This window comes from Zychaea mexicana (assembly GCF_025766255.1).
Source record: "Zychaea mexicana strain RSA 1403 chromosome Unknown BDB00scaffold_235, whole genome shotgun sequence".
In the NCBI taxonomy this organism is placed as follows: domain Eukaryota; kingdom Fungi; phylum Mucoromycota; class Mucoromycetes; order Mucorales; family Lichtheimiaceae; genus Zychaea; species Zychaea mexicana.
This window is the reverse complement of record NW_026516898.1, coordinates 12,928-32,427: the sequence shown is the minus strand read 5'-3', so window position 1 is coordinate 32,427 and position 19,500 is coordinate 12,928. Positions and strand designations below refer to the sequence as shown.

The window sequence follows — 19,500 nt, the reverse complement described above, 5'->3', positions numbered from 1 at the left end:
CTCCCACATACACCTGAATCCAACCCCAATAAACTTTTTTTTCCTCCACTTCCATTATGGAGGCTGATCCTATGAATCTAGCAACTCTCATTGATGAATTGATTCAAGAACAGGACGACATTACTGGTATACTTTTCTTTGTGTTTAATGAGAGTGAGACAGAATAAAAAAAAGGTGGGGGGGGGTTACAGCTGGTTTTTTTTTGGTGTTTCTCTTTGATCGGTCCTAGGATGAATCTCATTCATCGTTTTTCTTTTTTCTACGCGTCCAATGGGGTATACAGCAATCAATGAAACTTTGGTTACTTGTGCTGAAGCGGATCTCGATCTAAAGTATTGTCAAGAGTTGGTCCAGCGGTTACTGGTCTTTGCTACAAAGCTCGAAAAGACCATCAAACACGCCGACTTTGGCAACACGTTGGAGCAGACGTTTACAAGAATCGCCACCAAAGCGCCGCATAAGGGTGTTGAACGGCTTTGTAAAGAACTCAAGGGAATCCTCAAAGGTAGCGCAGCGTACCTTTTTTTTTTTTTTCTATGCAAACTAACAGATGGATGATTTAGAATTGTTGCAAGTGCACCCGATCGAGGATCCTAATAAAACCTATCGAGTACGTATTTCTTTACCCACTCCTACGGCTATGAGTAGTCTTTTCTGTCTTTAGCATGGATTTAATTGAACAAGAGAATTCATATCCTCATCCAGCGTGACACCTTACTGATCCAACAAAGCGTCCTTTATTAGATCACATCTCTGTCCGACACTGTTATTCCAAGCAGCAAATTAATTCATCTTATAGCCATCGTGTGGGGTGCTCAACAGCGCTTGTTGTTGATAGACCCAAACTACACCAGATTGGCCCACCCTGCCGTTTGGTCGTACACATCCGCCGTGCTTGAAGCTGCCTGCCATGCCAAAGACCGCCTAGCCCAAACATATATACTTCAGGTACCTTATCCTACAACGAATTGCACTTCCTTTGTAACGCTTCCGTTTGACTCCATGTGATGTTTCTAGACGACTTCAATCTACTGGCAATGCTTTGCAAAAAAACTAGCTGCCCCTGGAGATCCCACATCAAGTCAACACATATGTGATCTGCTCGAGGGGGTGAAACAGACGTTGCAATTGCAATCGTCGTAAGTATTTCCCCTCACCCCCTCTTATTCTGAATAGGGCGCAATTATACAACAAGAGTGCTGAAGCAATATTTGAAATAGGTTTGAAGAGGAAATGATGGACAACTTTGCGAAAAGTATCAGGTCGTGGTTGAAAATGTTCACACCTTCCAAATTATCATGCCTCTATGACATTGCTGAATTGCTCGAGGAAATATGCAAGTACCCTTCGGCGCAAACACTACATAGCCTCATTGTAAGTTCCTTCCAGAGATAGCCGTTCCTTCTCTCTAGCTACGTGTTGCTTACCGAGTAAAAAAACCTGTTGTATAAACACCACCCTTATTTTTGTTAGGACATCATCCTGCTCGTTTCAAATCTCTTGTTCGACAATAATGTACCCTTGTCTTGCTTCCAGAATTACACTTCCGCTTTGGGAAAGGCTCGAAAACTGACGCCGTTCCACCAAGCCATTGTCATGAAATACGACGCGTTGTTCAACAAAGAAGAAGACCAATCTCTATCGGTAACGTCTGCTTTATCTTTGTGGCTTTGGCAACAGGTATACGTGTCCTATGAACAGAGATACTGACAAATTAAGCACAATTATATAATAGACATCACTACGAAAGCGAATTCGACTACAAAGTGCTGATGACATGGACGTTTGCGAAGGCAGCCAGTAAGAACTTACTTTGAAAAACGATAAAAGAAATTGCGAAAGAGTTGCTTTGAGTATGTGGAACTATGTTTTTATAGAGTCACTCACTTCTGTTATTGTTGTCCTTGGATAGGATGCAGGCACTACAAGAAAGAATTCAAAAGCGACATGGAGGCACTGTGGTAAATACACACATGAGTTGAAGAGAGCTAACGCAGCATGTTTATCGTCCTTGGGCACACTCATTGAATATTGATACTTCTTTTTTTTTTTAAAGCAAAAGACATGGTACCTAAAGACAATGCTGACTCTTGTCACTAGCGCAGAACAAGATGAGACCGAGGCATCGATCATGAAGACGTTAGACGATGTAAAGCTGTTTTTTTGTCTCACAAAATCGATATATGATTATGACTGACACCATTATGAAACTAACTCGCTAAATATGCCTACGTATTCTACCCTCCCCATCCGATGCATAAAAACCCAATAGATCAGATACTTGGGAATTCGCCAGTCAGAAGGTCTTTTTGATGAAAGCTTGACGCGAATCGCCTTGTCACATGTCCAGCAACGCTCGAATGACAGTAGCAACACTACTGGTAGCGTGACACAGCTATCAGACAAGATTGCAGCAATGTATGACATGTTGCTACCATATTACTTGCGGGCTTACATGTGCTACGCCCTACCATATGCCGTGGGCGCGAGCGATGAAACCCTGCTGGAAACACTTGCCCAGATGGTCACGTCCGACACAAAGTCTCTATGCGAAACTGGTGGACATCATTTAATCATCAGCTATTTCATGTCCAGCGACACTGCTTTCACCAACCAGGGTTTCGCTCGTCTACGAAGCATATTTCTCGACGATGAAGCGCCTGAAAAATTACTGAGATCGCATCAAACGAAAATTGTGTCGTCCTTGGCAATGCGATTAGCGGACGATGATTATGATAGGGTAAAGTTTTGTTTCTGTTTTTTTTTCTCTTAGTAACTAGTCGTGTGCTATGCTATTTGCTATTAAATGGTAGCTTCTCACCCTTGATTTACTGACGATGGATCATAGGCAGAGGTCGCTCTTAACGAGGTGATTGAATGGCTCCATATCACATCAGCGACAACACTGGGTGAATTCTTGCAGAGTTATTACCTCGCTATTCTCTCTCACGTATCAAAGTTCATCACTGAAATCCGCGAAAGAAAACCGGTGCTGACACATCCGAACGCATTAGCAGCCCTGGATAAAATATTGAAGCTAATGGGACACGGTGTACAAACACATGCATCCCAGGTACGCGTATCCCCTAATTTCCTTTTTCTGCTTTGTTGAACATTTTGATGCACTCGAATCATGTATTTGCTGTTGTTTACTTTCCAAGTCTTTTTAATCGACTATTTTCTATAATTACATACAACAGACAATGGCTTTATTTCAGACCATCGGTGAGCTACCACGGATGCAGCACGAAGTGTACAACCTATGGAAAAGATTTGCCCATGCTTTGCCGTTCACTGTACTGTCTGACTGCATTGGACCCATTGTTCGCGGTGTCCTGTCAATATTCCCGCGGTGCTCGGATGAAATCAAACAGGATATCGGCCGATTCTTGGAGGAGATCCTGCACGCGTGTAATTTGACCATGGACCGTCTACTAGAGCTCCCCAGTATCCAGCCCTTTGAAGAGCTCGATAAGGTCCGCGAACTCATTGATCAAAAGCGGGACGACCTATCGATCGAACAAAGCATCTTTGCCATATGCAAACGAGCTCGTAACGACGCTGCGTCAGACATCTTGACATTGGTCGAAGAACTCTTACGGATCCTCAAGAAACACGGCGCGCTTCATCCTGTCATTGTACGCCAACATTCCATGCTCTACACGGTACTGCTGTATCTGTCCAGGAAAACCGGTGATATCCAAAACATCCGCAACCTTGCTGCTGAATGTCTTGGCCTACTTGGCGCGACCGACCCGAGCCGACTCCAAGTCAGAGTGGTACAAGACGACATGATTGTACTCAAGAACTATACGAATCCAGAAGAGAACCGAGACTTTGTGTGCCACATCATTATTAAGCACTTGGTGCCAGCGTTCCGAAAAGCCAACAACGAAGAAACCCAGCAGTTTGTCCAGTATGCTATGCAAACCTTGCTGCGATTTGCAGGCTTTAAACACAGCACTGTCGTGGCAGCGAAAGCCTTGCCATCCAAGAACGCTGGAAAAAGATGCCCACGAATGTTCAAAACATGCTCTATCCACTGCTCGCGTCCTCTTTCACAGGCAACATGCAGATCCCTATGCCTCATTACCCGATCTATCCAAGTGCTGACAGTTACGAGACGTGGATAAAACGTTGGTACTACCTATTGACCAAGTCAGCAAGCGACGACAGTGTGAGAGACCTGTTTGCTGTGTTCACCTCCTTGGTGCAACGGGAATTCTTTGGCTTGGCCTTGGACCTGATCCCTCGTCTAGTCTTACATGTTGCGCTGACAGGATCAAAAGAAAAAAGCGCCGACGTTATTGGTGAAATACTATGCGTGCTCAACGGCGAAAGTCACACGCCAATGCATACTGAAAAAATGCAAAGAGATGCGTTACAGGTGAAAAAGTCAAACCAGAAATAAGCAAAACCCTCAAAAGAAGGATTACTGTGCACTAATATCCACCTGGATACATTCATTCTCTTTTTTTTTGCGGCTATTCTTAGGTGATTGTATTGACCACAGAGCATTGCAGAAAATGGATCCGTGACGCGCAGGAAAACCATGTCAACATGGATAACGGAGACATAACTAAAGTTCGAAACTTTTTGGAGCAGATTCCTAACGACAAGATGGCCACAGCATCATTCCGTTGCAAGGCGTATCCGCAAGCGCTGATGCATCTTGAGCTCTACTTGAAAGAAACTATGAGGGAGCACGGCGGTCGATTCACATCTGATGTTTTGGACAGTATGCGCCAAATATACGTTCATATTGATGATCCCGATGGCGTGGTTGCCGTTTACTCCCTGTTTCAACGGACGCTGTGCATGGATGAGGAGATCATGTTGTGTGAGCACATGGGTGATTGGAATACTGCCAGCGTGATGTACCGAAGTGTATTGGACTCACCGGAGCAAGAGGCGACGGAAGACAGCAGAATGCTATCTGGCTACTTTAACTGCTTGAGAGCAGGTGGAAATATCGGTAAGACTTGCATGCGGAAGGGACAGCAGTGAGCAAATACATCCTCTGCTCCAAAAATACGTTATTAAAGATAATGCCATTCACGTCCGCGTTTTCCAGAGATCATGCAAAGCGCAGCGACACGGCTTATGCGATTGTATCCACAGTTTCTCTCGCGATTGAACGCCTACCGCGCTGAAGCATCTTGGAAACTTGAAGATTGGGATACCTTGGATGCCTCTCTTAATCAACCGATCGAACAATCCTTTGATGGTTCGCTAGCTACTGCCATTGCACATTTCCGTCAAGGTAACAATCTGGCTGGACTTGTGAGTATCGACAAAGCCCAAAATTACCTCATGGATCATATGTTGTCAGCAAGTCACGACTCCTACCAACAGTCGTACGATCATATCCTTGGCCTCCAGATGATCCATGAGTTGAAACAAAGTCGGTTCATATGGGAAGAAGCTACGCGCAGTGAAAACTGTGCACCCATCACTGAACTACGAAGCAAGTGGGAGCAGCAGTTCAAGTTTGTAGCGCCCTCGCATTGCTATCAAATGAAGCTTCTGGAGCTTCGACAAGCAGCTTTGTTCAGTATGATGTATGTATTTCTCCAACGTATCTCTATTGTTGCATGATAGAAACTTTATACAAGACTAATGGCATCATGTCATCAGCCCCCAAGGAATCTCACTTTCAGCGCCTATCGATGACGGTAGCATCTGGTTGACAAAAGCCAAAGTAGCAAGAAAAGCAGGCGATATGAACACTGCTTTATATGCAATTCTCAGGGCAAAAAAATTTGGCGCCCCTTTTGTTTACCTGGAACGTGCCAAGTGGTATTGGGCAAACGAAAAAAAAGCAGAAGCCATCAAATATCTGCAAAGTCAAGCGAATCCATGTGCGAAGGTAAACATATCTCGAAAGACTTGGATTCGATTCATTGTATTGCGGAAGAGGGAGCAATCTAATTTGTTCTGCTTGATAATTTATGTATTCAGGCCGCCCTACTTCAAGCAAAATACTCGGAAGAGTTTGAAAAGTTTGACCGTACCACGATGCTAAGCTTATATAAAAGAGCCCAGAGGTTGGACCAAAGGTAAGTACCTTGCTGATCATGTGGGCTTGTGCTTCTGTCTGAAATGAAAAAAAAGTGTACTTATTACACTCGCTATCTAGCTGGGAGAAGGCCATGTACTATGTGGGTCGATATTACGACAAGAATATATCGGACAAGGATGCCAAGCATGTCATGCAAATGAGTGAGAAGGAGTAAGTTGAAATCCCGTACGTATGTTAGAAGGTGTTTGTAAATAATTGGACGAAATTCTGTTGTCCTCTTTCCTCGTTCTAGAATGAAGATAGCCAGCTGTGCAGTAACAAGCTATATTCGAGCTCTCCACCTTGGCTCAAAATACTTTTATTACACAATGCCACGATTCCTGACGCTCTGGCTGGAGTTTGGCGATGTTGTCGAGAGTCTAAACCTCATGTAAGCTCTTGTATAATTAGATATGAAAGGGGGAGGAGAGAGTCTATATGTGTATAAACATATACTCATAATTAACCTACAATATATATATCTTATGCAGAACCGATACCCAAACACGTACCACTGCCTTTGAAGTGTTCAAAAGCATCAATACAAGTATTCGAAACCATTTGGATGGGATTCACCCTCGCCAGGTACGGAATACATACCCATAAGGTTGAGCAGGAAAAAATCAGCATTTGCACACTCACTCAAAACAACAACTGGGTAAATATATAGTTCGCTATGGTACTTCCACGGCTGGTATCCCGTTTATCCCACCCCAATGAAGAAGTTGGTAATATTCTTATGAAAATCATTGGCAAAGTACTGGCCGCATATCCAAGAACAACAATCTGGGCGTTGTTGCCACCTGACGAATCAAGAAATGGCAAGATACGAGACCGTGCGCAAATGATATGTGATAAAGCCGAGGTAAGATTCTTTTTATAGGAACAAAGGATGTTTGGTCGAGACAAGTTGGATAAGCTGTACTTTATTAAACTAGACTAAAACCATTACTTACAACTATCTTTAGAACGATCCAACAAACGGCCGGCTACTTGCTAGCATCATTTCGGTTAGTAGCAGCAGTAATAGGGCGCCAGATATCAAGATGTGGTGGTTAGCATGGGTTACTCAAACTTTGCTGGATTTTTTATGTGTATAGCAAGCCAGGAAGTTTACGCGTGTGTTTAAAGCACTTGCAATGGAAGAGCCAATCACGGAGCAAACACACTACAGCACCAAGACGATTCCAGGATTATCGGAGATTGCGAACCTGGAGCTATGCATCCCATCGCAAAAAGCCCTGCTTCCAGAATTGCCAGAGGTGTCGACCGTTCCTTACCAAGGAATTGAAACTGAGGATTTGCCACGGATCAAAGGTTTATAGATATAAAAGAGAGGGAAAGAGACAGGATCCAAAATATTGATGTATTTGCTACTTATCCTGTTGTTTAGGCGTTTCTTCAAGCTATGAAGTGATGAGGTCGTTGATGAAACCGAAGAAAATTGCACTTATTGGCACAGACGGCAATACGTATACTTTCCTGGTCAAAAAAGCTGATGATCTCCGAAAAGATGCGCGTATGATGGAGTTCAATCATATGATCAACACATTCTTGCAAAAGGACGCAAACGCTCGAGAACGAAATTTATGTGAGTTATCGTCACCTGTTATTTGATGTATTGGTCAGATTTTGGGTAATGGTGCTAACATAAGATATATATGAACGATGTCTTTTCTCTGTCTCTTAGATATCCGAACATATGGCATTATTCCGCTTGGCGAGAAGTGGGGTCTAATCGAATGGATTAACAACTTGAACCCTCTCAAAGCAATCGTCGCTCAAGAATGGGCGTTACTTGGCAAAGACATCAGGGTAAAGACATAATTAGATATGTAGATATACTACAAAGATGAAGCATAAAAGACATGATATACGATGATCGTGTACACTAAAAAAGGTCTGCATACTTTTGTTCATGCCTTTAGCAAATTGCCACCCACGCTGGTTCTCTTTTGGTTAATGCAAAAACACCTGAAGAGAAGGAAAAAGTTTTCACGAATACTATCTTGCCTCGGTAAGCATACATTAGGTCAAGACGTATTGGAAAAGCAAAATAACTTTTATTAATATCCCCTTTTCTTGTTTTTCATTCAGATGTCCCAAAGTATTTCACAAGTGGTTCCTTGTACACTTTCCTGAACCTTCAGAATGGTTCGCCAGTCGTTCACGATACATACGAACTCTGGCAGTTATGTCCATTGTCGGATATATCCTTGGGTAAGGAAAAATCAGGATAGCTTTGGCCAGCATAAACAAAATATTAAGTTACAAAATGCAATCATTACACAGTCTCGGAGACCGACATGCTGAGAACATTCTCTTTGATCAAACAAACGGCGACTGTGTTCATGTCGACGTCAATATGCTTTTCGACAAGGTGAGTTATTGCCAGATCCATATTTTGTTTTCTCATACAAGCTATTGCTATCACAGATAAATGATGATGACTGACGATTCTCAATTATGATATACAACACTAGGGTGCCAATTTGACCGTTCCTGAGCTTGTCCCCTTCCGACTCACTCAAAACTTAATTGATGCAATGGGCATACTGAAAGTCGAGGGTAAAACAATAACCTCTTAGGTACAAAAAATTCAGTAAAAGGAAAAGGTTTATTGATGTTAGAATGCGTTGGGCTGGGGAATATAGGCATGTTTCGGAAGACCTGCGAGGTGACGCTAGACGTGATGAGGAAAAACAAGACCCAACTTCTATCAGTATTTGAGACATTGGGTCATGATCCTCTCGCAGACTGGCAAAAGAAGGCTCCCGGAAGAGCTAAGGTATAGTAATATCATTAATTATATCAGTAAACAGTACCAGGAGAGGGTGGTGAAACCAAACTTCTTTAATCAAAAATTCCCTTCTACAAAATAATTAGGAGGTCACCCGCGAACACCTAAAAGAATCGATAACAAGATTCACAACGGCCGCACCATTGAAAGTGAAGTGAAGAGACTCATTGCTCTAGCCTCCTCCAATGAGAACCTCAGTCAAATGTTTGTCGGTAAAGTATAGATACACGTCTCCCATCTGTTTCTGATCTATTGACCTTATGATGACTAACATTGTTTACCGTCTGTATATGTTATATACATAAATAGGTTGGGAACCATACATATAAAATCCAATAAAGTATAATTGCAAATATAATATGTTCCTAGCATATACATGTATATGCATAACTCCTCTATTATCAGAAAAGTGATTCCATAGCATATCTAACAAACAAACCACCTAAGTACAATTGCCTGGGCGCAAGTATTCTGTTCTTCGTTGTCATTGCTTTCAGTATTGTATATACTTTAAGTACGTTAAGCTTTTTGTTACACTCTTATTATTCCCGTTCCAAAGACCTTGTTCATCTCGAACAATGACGCCCGAGCTATTTTTTTGCAAAAGTAAATATACTCGTCCGTAGAGCAAGTTAAACGATAAGGGCTCTCGAAAAGCGCTATGGCGTAGTTATCCGATAGGTTTTGTTAACGTCAGTAAGCCTGTATCGCCCAGTTCATGCATACCTGTGATCTGCAGCAACATAAAGCTTCTATCCAACTTCTGGCACGGGCTTTGGAAACTGTTGGTTGTAACACGCCGATCACTTTTTACTACCCTATGTAGCAATGAATCAACAGATACCGGGACAGCCAAAGTTAAGTAGTGTTGATACAGAATTGCTAGCATACTTGGGTATGTGATGGTGCTCCATTCATGTGTATATGTACGTAATTGTTGTATTATATATGTATGTGGGTTACAGTAGTACAGTCAATAATGAGAACGTTCGCTATATTGAAGCAAAGTGTGTATCTTTCGAAATTTTTAAATCCAAAATCATGCAACATATATACGTTATCAAAAGCTGCAGATCGAAAATACGATATGGACAAAGATTGCGTTTGTCGATTTTTAAGGATGAAACACAATGGGATCGCAACATAGCTCACTTATTAGTGGGAAATCAACACAATGAAGAACAATGTGATATACTGCTGCCTGTATGCCCAAAGCTGTACTACTGTATGTAAATTTATATAAATGTTCCCTTGACATCTGATTACCTATCAACATTATAGGCTACTCCCACTTCTTTCTTTACTTAACTTACTCAACTACAACTACAGTACCCTTAGCCTCCTCCTCATACGTACATATTCAGTGCGATTTCAAGCCGCCATTAATCAACTTTCGTTGCTAACCACCTGCAACTTATGTATACGAGCTGGTCAATAGAAGATACCATTGTCAGTTCGGAGCTGAAATGGTATCGCGTCAGTGACCTGATCGATTATATATACACGGTACAAGAATAGTTATTTACCATTGACTACCAAGGCGAGAAGTTCAAGGCGCCTTTGTTGGAGCACTTGTCTCCTGCGACAGAACAGCGCAGATTCGAAAAAGGAGATACTCTGATATGCGAAAGCGTCGCACCTTGGTCCAGATGTCTTCTCCAATTGTTTTACACGGCTAGCCTAGTAGCAAAGACGGTCCAGGGGAAATATTCTACATTCGGCGCTGCTGCTGTTGATGAAGACGGTAACCATCCTAAAATGGTCTTGCTCGAACATCTTGCACAAGCTCTCCAATATATCGAATCTTGGCAGGGCGTCTTTGACCGAACGGCTTTTGAGAAACGGTACAAACTTGACTGGATTGATGATGATGATGTGGCCTGTGATGTTGACTATCACGACGAAAGCGACGCCAAGCCAAAATTTTCAAAGCTATCTAGGAGTGGTGACGCATCGAAGGACCAGAGACAAAAAAATGGTGGTCAGCATATCGTGCCCATTGTAAAGCCCATTGAAGGAACGAAGCAAGAAGATAGAAAAGAAGAAAAACACAATGGTGAAACCAGAGCGGATTTCAACGATCCAGTCGAGTCGACAAGAATGGAAAAGGAAAATTCATCTGCAACGAACAACCTCACACCCGACCAAGATAATCCACCGGAAGATATGCAGCACTGTAGCAAAAGTACAGAATTTTGCACTGTATTGAAGTAAAATGTTCCAATAAGAACCCAAATTAGCGATTCCTCATAACCTTTCTTAACTGGCTTGTTATGATACAATAGTACTCCTCTTTTTAGTTTCATTTCTGAGAAAAAAAGTCTTTGAGCGCTGACACTTCTTTTATCTGTTAAACAGTTTATAGCACATCATACACTTCTTTAGCTGATATTATTTCTGGTAACAATATAACGATTTACATTGAGACGGCAATTAAAAAATTGTTCAGCTATTTATAAAAGACAGCAACGTCTGCAGTATTTTCTACATCCAAGAGATGTGACTATAAGCAAGAAATCTTTTTAAGAAGAGCACGCACACAAAATACAGATTCAGGACATGATATAGACAATAAGAGAATGGCATTGAATACGCATCAATCACTCTAGCAGGAATACTGCTCAATTAGATAGCATCGAACGTGTAGCATCCCAAAACAGTACAGCAGGTCAAAGCGACAGTACGATCTCGTCGAAAGAATCAATCATACACTCGGTTGCCTCTTTTTCAGGCACACGCAAGGAAACTCAGCTTTGCTCTTTTTTTTTTCTTTCTTCGACATAATATAAAAAGTATAGAATGGATAATTCGGCATCACCGATTCCACTGGACGTGGCAAAAGCTATAAATATGAAACTATAATTATACGCTGTAACAAAGCACCTTTGCTTGAATAAGTGAAAGGCGTAGGCACCAAAAAGCAAAGACTAATGGTTAAACACTGCCTCTTTTTTTTCTGGTGCGACGATTGGCTGTCAGACAGTGTGAGAAAAGGAGGAGGGGGAGGGGTTGTGTGGGGGAGAGAGTGATCCTGCCTTCTTTTTTTCCGTTAAAACCTTGCTTCCATGGAAACAAACGCTCTCTCACGTTTCACCCTTTGTAATAACGACCAATGTTGCAACAAGTTCAACTTTACTGATGTTGCCACGGTGCATTCCGTTGTGAATGGCCCGGATCCTCGCGATCACTATGCCAATGAACGAAACTTGCTGACCTGGTTGCGTACTGGCATGGTACTTGTATTAATAGGTAAAGTCAATTCAATTTACTTCTCCACACAACAACCCCCACATGATTATACACTCGTCGTGGAGAAGCAACACTCTAGTTAGACAGTTCGCACAACACAGAGAGACACCCATGCTCATATATATGTAAACGGTGTGAAGGCTTTATGACGCTGTTGGACCTGTCAACCAAAGTATTCGCACCCTCTAATTCAATACCTTGGACAGACGATCCAGCATCGATCCAAGTTCAGGTTGTGTCGTACATTTTCGTGGCACTTGGGCTTGCGAGTATATGGCAGAGCTAACCTTGCCTGGTCTCTTTACGGAAAGAGATACACACTCACTTACGTCAACAACAATGGGCTAACAGCAAATAAAATCCATGCATAATTGATATAAACAGTGATAGATCAACGAAAAAAAAAAATCAAGATGCTGTTGTGGCTAGAAACCATATAAATGGTACAATATGACAAGGAATCTCATCTACCCGTGCAGTAATTACAACAGACATCTCTTTCTTCTACACAGTAGTATGTAGCCACCACTATCACATACGTATGATGAGAAAGGAACAAGGAACAAGTCGAGTGATTACATTTAAACTCATAAAGGTGGATCAGTTGGGTGATGATTGACGATAAAGATGTTGAGGGATTGAGTAGAGGTCAACGAATAGTCATGACAGGAAGTGGGTTAAAGCGATGCAAGCGAAATCTGAAAATTGACCTACAAGTCGCTTCAATATGCACACTGCCACATAAACTGCGCCCATTCGCTACGAAAAAATATCTCTTAACGAATTGGATGCGGTGACAGTTGGCAGTGGAGTTCCAACTGCGTCGGGGGCCTACGAGGCTACGAGCTATCACCGGGTTGACATCGTGCTTCTACTTTTCAAGTAGGAGTGGGGAGCTGAAAGTTCTATAGTTGAATGATCAGTTTCTTTTCCCAATTTTTACAAAAAAAAAAGAAAATGACAATAATATAGCATCTAGAGCAAGTCCAGCTTACTCGCTAAATTCTCCCAATTAATTTATTTTTTGGGCGAGTCCAACTTTTTTGCAAGCCGGGGACCAGCTATTGCTAGAGGACTCACCTACCATTTCGTTCGCGGGCTTTCTTTTTCGCCAATGAGATTTTCCATTTGGCCAACGGCGTTTTGAATTGGCCAACAGCATTTTATTTCGCTAATGGCCCCTTTTTCCGCCTAACGGCATTTTCACTTGGTCAATGGCTCTCTTTTTCACTAACGGCGTTACTAATTTGCTTGCAGCAATTTATTTCGTCAACGGCATCGTCACTTGGCCAACAGTCCCTCATTTGGCTTACAGCATTATTGTTTCGCCCATGTCACTGTCGCTTGGCTAGCAGCATTTTTAACCATTAGTCTTTGCTTTTTGGTGCCTACGCCTTTCACTTATTCAAGCAAAGGTGCTTTGTTACAGCGTATAATTATAGTTTCATATTTATAGCTTTTGCCACGTCCAGTGGAATCGGTGATGCCGAATTATCCATTCTATACTTTTTATATTATGTCGAAGAAAGAAAAAAAAAAGAGCAAAGCTGAGTTTCCTTGCGTGTGCCTGAAAAAGAGGCAACCGAGTGTATGATTGATTCTTTCGACGAGATCGTACTGTCGCTTTGACCTGCTGTACTGTTTTGGGATGCTACACGTTCGATGCTATCTAATTGAGCAGTATTCCTGCTAGAGTGATTGATGCGTATTCAATGCCATTCTCTTATTGTCTATATCATGTCCTGAATCTGTATTTTGTGTGCGTGCTCTTCTTAAAAAGATTTCTTGCTTATAGTCACATCTCTTGGATGTAGAAAATACTGCAGACGTTGCTGTCTTTTATAAATAGCTGAACAATTTTTTAATTGCCGTCTCAATGTAAATCGTTATATTGTTACCAGAAATAATATCAGCTAAAGAAGTGTATGATGTGCTATAAACTGTTTAACAGATAAAAGAAGTGTCAGCGCTCAAAGACTTTTTTTCTCAGAAATGAAACTAAAAAGAGGAGTACTATTGTATCATAACAAGCCAGTTAAGAAAGGTTATGAGGAATCGCTAATTTGGGTTCTTATTGGAACATTTTACTTCAATACAGTGCAAAATTCTGTACTTTTGCTACAGTGCTGCATATCTTCCGGTGGATTATCTTGGTCGGGTGTGAGGTTGTTCGTTGCAGATGAATTTTCCTTTTCCATTCTTGTCGACTCGACTGGATCGTTGAAATCCGCTCTGGTTTCACCATTGTGTTTTTCTTCTTTTCTATCTTCTTGCTTCGTTCCTTCAATGGGCTTTACAATGGGCACGATATGCTGACCACCATTTTTTTGTCTCTGGTCCTTCGATGCGTCACCACTCCTAGATAGCTTTGAAAATTTTGGCTTGGCGTCGCTTTCGTCGTGATAGTCAACATCACAGGCCACATCATCATCATCAATCCAGTCAAGTTTGTACCGTTTCTCAAAAGCCGTTCGGTCAAAGACGCCCTGCCAAGATTCGATATATTGGAGAGCTTGTGCAAGATGTTCGAGCAAGACCATTTTAGGATGGTTACCGTCTTCATCAACAGCAGCAGCGCCGAATGTAGAATATTTCCCCTGGACCGTCTTTGCTACTAGGCTAGCCGTGTAAAACAATTGGAGAAGACATCTGGACCAAGGTGCGACGCTTTCGCATATCAGAGTATCTCCTTTTTCGAATCTGCGCTGTTCTGTCGCAGGAGACAAGTGCTCCAACAAAGGCGCCTTGAACTTCTCGCCTTGGTAGTCAATGGTAAATAACTATTCTTGTACCGTGTATATATAATCGATCAGGTCACTGACGCGATACCATTTCAGCTCCGAACTGACAATGGTATCTTCTATTGACCAGCTCGTATACATAAGTTGCAGGTGGTTAGCAACGAAAGTTGATTAATGGCGGCTTGAAATCGCACTGAATATGTACGTATGAGGAGGAGGCTAAGGGTACTGTAGTTGTAGTTGAGTAAGTTAAGTAAAGAAAGAAGTGGGAGTAGCCTATAATGTTGATAGGTAATCAGATGTCAAGGGAACATTTATATAAATTTACATACAGTAGTACAGCTTTGGGCATACAGGCAGCAGTATATCACATTGTTCTTCATTGTGTTGATTTCCCACTAATAAGTGAGCTATGTTGCGATCCCATTGTGTTTCATCCTTAAAAATCGACAAACGCAATCTTTGTCCATATCGTATTTTCGATCTGCAGCTTTTGATAACGTATATATGTTGCATGATTTTGGATTTAAAAATTTCGAAAGATACACACTTTGCTTCAATATAGCGAACGTTCTCATTATTGACTGTACTACTGTAACCCACATACATATATAATACAACAATTACGTACATATACACATGAATGGAGCACCATCACATACCCAAGTATGCTAGCAATTCTGTATCAACACTAACTAACTTTGGCTGTCCCGGTATCTGTTGATTCAATGCTACATAGGGTAGTAAAAAGTGATCGGCGTGTTACAACCAACAGTTTACAAAGCCCGTGCCAGAAGTTGGATAGAAGCTTTATGTTGCTGCAGATCACAGGTATGCATGAACTGGGCGATACAGGCTTACTGACGTTAACAAAACCTATCGGATAACTACGCCATAGCGCTTTTCGAGAGCCCTTATCGTTTAACTTGCTCTACGGACGAGTATATTTACTTTTGCAAAAAAATAGCTCGGGCGTCATTGTTCGAGATGAACAAGGTCTTTGGAACGGGAATAATAAGAGTGTAATAAAAAGCTTAACGTACTTAAAGTATATACAATACTGAAAGAAATGACAACGAAGAACAGAATACTTGCGCCCAGGCAATTGTAATTAGGTGGTTTGTTTGTTAGATTTGCTATGGAATCACTTTTCTGATAATAGAGGAGTAATGTATATACATGTATATGCTAGGAGCATATTATATTTACAATTTTACTTTATTGGATATTACATGTAAAGTGCCCAACCTATTTATATATATAACATATACAGACGGTAAACAATGTTAGTCATCATAAGGTCAATAGATCAGAAACAGATGGGAGACGTGTATCTATACTTTACCGACAAACATTTGACTCAGGTTCGCGTTGGAGGAGGCTGAAGCGATGAGTCTCTTGACTTCATTATTGACGGAGCGGCCGTTGTAAATTTTGTTGTCGATTCTCTTCAATAGTTCGCGGGTGACCTCCTAATTATTTTGTAGAAGGGAATTTTTGGTTAAAGAAGTTTAGTTTCACCACCCCTCTGTGGTAAACCACACTACTTGAGATTGATCCGGACAACTCACCCCACTCCGCCGTCTTCGTAACCATTAGAACGCAGTAGAGAGAACACCACACACACGGATGATTCAAATATTACATAATTAGCACCATATCGATAATCAGGACCAACCATTGTATACACATTGCCCTATTCTCGAGTTAGTCAGCACTTCCTTTGAATCTAGCTTATCTGAGTTGAGCGAAGTGTACCTGTCAAAGAGCGGATACCAAGTCCAGCACTGACAAAGGTGAGACTTCGCCAAACAAGGAACACACTGATCACGGCAAAGATGACTCTTTACAATCGGAAGGCAACGTCCATTATCATGGCCGACAAACTCAACCTTCCCATCCTTCTTCATCTTTGAAACATCCGAAATCCGGCATGTCCGCGATCCATTCATCAGTTCATCCAAACGGAAGTCTAGACACCATCTTCAACAGTATATAAAGGGTTGTGAATTCAATCAATAAAAATCATCTCATATTTGTCTCTCACTGTATTTTCATATTGTCTCTTATTCAATCTTTTCCACAACCCACGTTTATCACACCCTCTCCTGGTACTGTTTACTGATATAATTAATGATATTACTATACCTTAGCTCTTCCGAGAGCCTTCTTTTGCCAGTCCGCGAGAGGATCATGTCCCAATGTCTCAAATACTGATAGGAGTTGGGTCTTGTTTTTTTTCATCACGTCTAGCGTCACCTCGCAGGTCTTCCGATACATGCCTATGTATATTCCCCAGCCCAACGCATTCTAACATCAATAAACCTTTTCCTTTTACTGAATTTTTTGTACCTAAGAGGTTATTGTTTTACCGTCGACTTTCAGTATGCCCATTGCATCAATTAAGTTTTGCGTGAGACGGAAGGGGACAAGCTCAGGAACGGTCTTATTCAATCGACAAACGTACGTCGACGGATTGTCCAAGACAAGTGCACGCAGTTTTAGACCTACGGATACATAGTGGATCTGTTAGCGTTTTAAATGACATCGAGCCTAAAATGAGCAAGCATAATTCGAATGTTGTTATTACTCACCCATCATGACGAATCCAATGACGACCAGCTCAGTTTTTCTTTTCGGGCACACATGTGCGAGCTTCCACATCATATCTTTCAGCATCTTTGGAACCTTCAAGCCCAGCTCGTTCTTCTCTTTCCTGCCACTCTCGCCTGCATCCGTCTTCCCCACCTCACAGCATCCGACCTCGCCTTTCGAGCACTTGAAAAGTATATCCGTCCGATAACCGTGTTTTTTTCAATCGTTTGGCTGGTGCAGTAAGTTTCATCTGTCTGAGTTTGCGGTACTCTCCGATATCCCATCTAAAGCAATAAATAATCCGGTCAGTAGCTTGATGAGTATTAGGATGTTTTCCCAGCTGTAACAGCATCACTTACGTTCTGACATCAAGCTGAAGGTCATCAAATGCTGTATCAATGAATCCGTAGACTCGTCGAATGATGTCAGCTTCGGTTTGATCATTTAGGGGAAAATAGTTGGAACGGAATAATCGGGTGACGTTTTGGATGGAATGCTGTGCCCAGTCAAGATAAAATTCTGTGTCAAAAGCATGCAGTCGCTTTCGTACACGAGTTTCTATACTTTCAAATGGTGTCCTATAAAGCAATCATAAGTCTCATGTTTTTTTTCTAAGGTACTATGACCCCAAGGAACATCCAACACAATTCTTTTTTTTACCAGGCCAATGAAATCGTTAAGGTATCCCAACAGCTCTTCCGGAATGTCGGGAAGCGGATGCTTCGATCTCTCCCCAATTTCTTCAATCTCCTTTTCCGTAAACTTCTCCATGAGTTCCTTGCATGTCATATCGCAACACTATAACAACAGATAAGTACATATTCTTTGTATCCTTTGCCTGTTTTATATGTATGTTACTTACTCTTCATGATTGCAGTTCAGGCCATAGTCAAACAACACGTCTTCTACCACCGTTCCAGTGGACAACTTCCACTTCAAATTTGAGTCCATAGCTTCATGTGCTTGGCGGAATTCTTTAGTGAAAGCTTGTGATGGTGACCTTGCTCCCTTGGAGGGTGTGAATACATGTAATCGAGAATTCTTTTCGGATCCACAGTATTTGAGGCGACAGTCTAATAAGAATTCATTTAACAATGATTCGTACTTCTTGATTAGAGATCCTTACAAAATCAAAATATAGTCGCTATGCGCTGCTTACCTCAAGAATACTGTACTATCTCACGCCAGTCAACATTGTCAGCGTAGACTGTAGGCCGATCGTCCTCAGGGACGTCTTGTAGAAGTGCAAGTAAGCCCCTCCCGAATCAAGAGCTCCAAGCGTTTTCGACTATCTGGTTTGGCTTATAATCAGCAACGATGAAGCTTTTATGCTTCGCAACAAACACCTCCAGCGAAGAGTCCCTCGCGTTTCTTATATACTCTAAGAGTAGTGAAAGTAATATTGTTAACAATAGAATCGTAGCAAAATTCAATATTTTTGATGCGAGAAAGACATACTCTATGAGTAACTGCCCTGATTTCGAGGCCAAGATGGCACAAAGGAGAATCGTATTCGTTGACTTTTCGATGTCATCACTGATGACTGAGTTTACAACGTCATCACTGAGATTCTTAAACGTCATCACAGAAAACCAGTCGATACTTTGGCTAGCGCGGCAAACACCTATTCCTTCACCAATACCCCGTTTGTTTTTCTTGGTCTCATGGCAACTCAAGTAAGATCTAAAAGTAATCTCTGCAGATGTCCAGTTTACAAAGTATTTCTTTCTAATCTATCTGTGTTGAACTTCTTTTGAAGCATGTAAAAGATACTTTCTATGTGATTTGGTCTTGACAATTGACTACCAACGGTTTCAGGTGACGCAAGGTCCTACTTGTTAACTACGACTTGACAGGTCGGGTCAAGTAACTGTTGCTGCACAGCTGGGGCGATCATCATGGTCTCAGTTCCCTCGTAGCAGTTGCGCACTTTCTCTATTTTTACTTTGAAGAGGTCCTACCTGTTAACTCCGACTTGACAGGTCGGGTCAAGTAACTGTTGCTGCACAGCTGGGGCGATCATCATGGTCTCAGTTCCCTCGTAGCAATTGCGC

The 19,500-nt window shown here is 41.8% G+C and overlaps 3 protein-coding genes across 3 annotated transcripts; 2 read left to right on the top strand and 1 right to left on the bottom strand.

The window, feature by feature from the left end:
* On the top strand, positions 1 to 9,084 carry BDB00DRAFT_943825 (uncharacterized protein; the record flags this gene model as incomplete). Its single annotated transcript, XM_053129465.1, has 32 exons — positions 1 to 126; positions 284 to 505; positions 564 to 610; positions 745 to 948; positions 1,018 to 1,139; positions 1,221 to 1,374; positions 1,474 to 1,644; positions 1,736 to 1,800; positions 1,913 to 1,961; positions 2,057 to 2,149; positions 2,273 to 2,740; positions 2,849 to 3,073; positions 3,201 to 3,916; positions 3,976 to 4,387; positions 4,495 to 4,975; positions 5,075 to 5,561; positions 5,638 to 5,869; positions 5,962 to 6,059; positions 6,140 to 6,232; positions 6,315 to 6,452; positions 6,553 to 6,646; positions 6,732 to 6,926; positions 7,030 to 7,071; positions 7,162 to 7,378; positions 7,455 to 7,652; positions 7,752 to 7,876; positions 7,990 to 8,078; positions 8,159 to 8,281; positions 8,354 to 8,441; positions 8,545 to 8,629; positions 8,716 to 8,849; positions 8,986 to 9,084. The coding sequence occupies exons 1-32, from the start codon at positions 57 to 59 to the stop codon at positions 9,082 to 9,084; spliced, it is 6,036 nt and encodes a 2,011-aa protein (XP_052972280.1). The 5' UTR covers positions 1 to 56.
* Positions 9,085 to 9,413: 329 nt separating this feature from the next.
* Positions 9,414 to 11,141, top strand: BDB00DRAFT_863736 (uncharacterized protein). Its single transcript, XM_053126139.1, is given in 3 exon segments — positions 9,414 to 9,811; positions 9,827 to 10,047; positions 10,402 to 11,141. 3 exon segments carry the CDS (start codon positions 9,786 to 9,788, stop codon positions 11,073 to 11,075), a joined length of 921 nt encoding a protein of 306 aa, XP_052972279.1. The 5' UTR covers positions 9,414 to 9,785; the 3' UTR covers positions 11,076 to 11,141.
* Positions 11,142 to 16,781: 5,640 nt separating this feature from the next.
* Positions 16,782 to 17,296, bottom strand: BDB00DRAFT_863715 (uncharacterized protein; the record flags this gene model as incomplete). The annotated part of the gene is made up of 3 exons (XM_053126138.1): positions 16,782 to 16,834; positions 17,000 to 17,133; positions 17,224 to 17,296. Coding segments are annotated over 3 exons (234 nt in total), but the record flags the coding sequence as incomplete, so codon positions are not given.
* Positions 17,297 to 19,500: the final 2,204 nt, after the last annotated feature.

Coding starts and splice junctions, on each gene's coding strand:
- BDB00DRAFT_863736 (XM_053126139.1), top strand. CDS start 9,786: ATGTACGTAATTGTTGTATTATATAT. Junction 10,048..10,401: donor TCAACACAATGAAGAACAAT/GTGATATACTGC, acceptor TTGACTACCAAG/GCGAGAAGTTCAAGGCGCCT.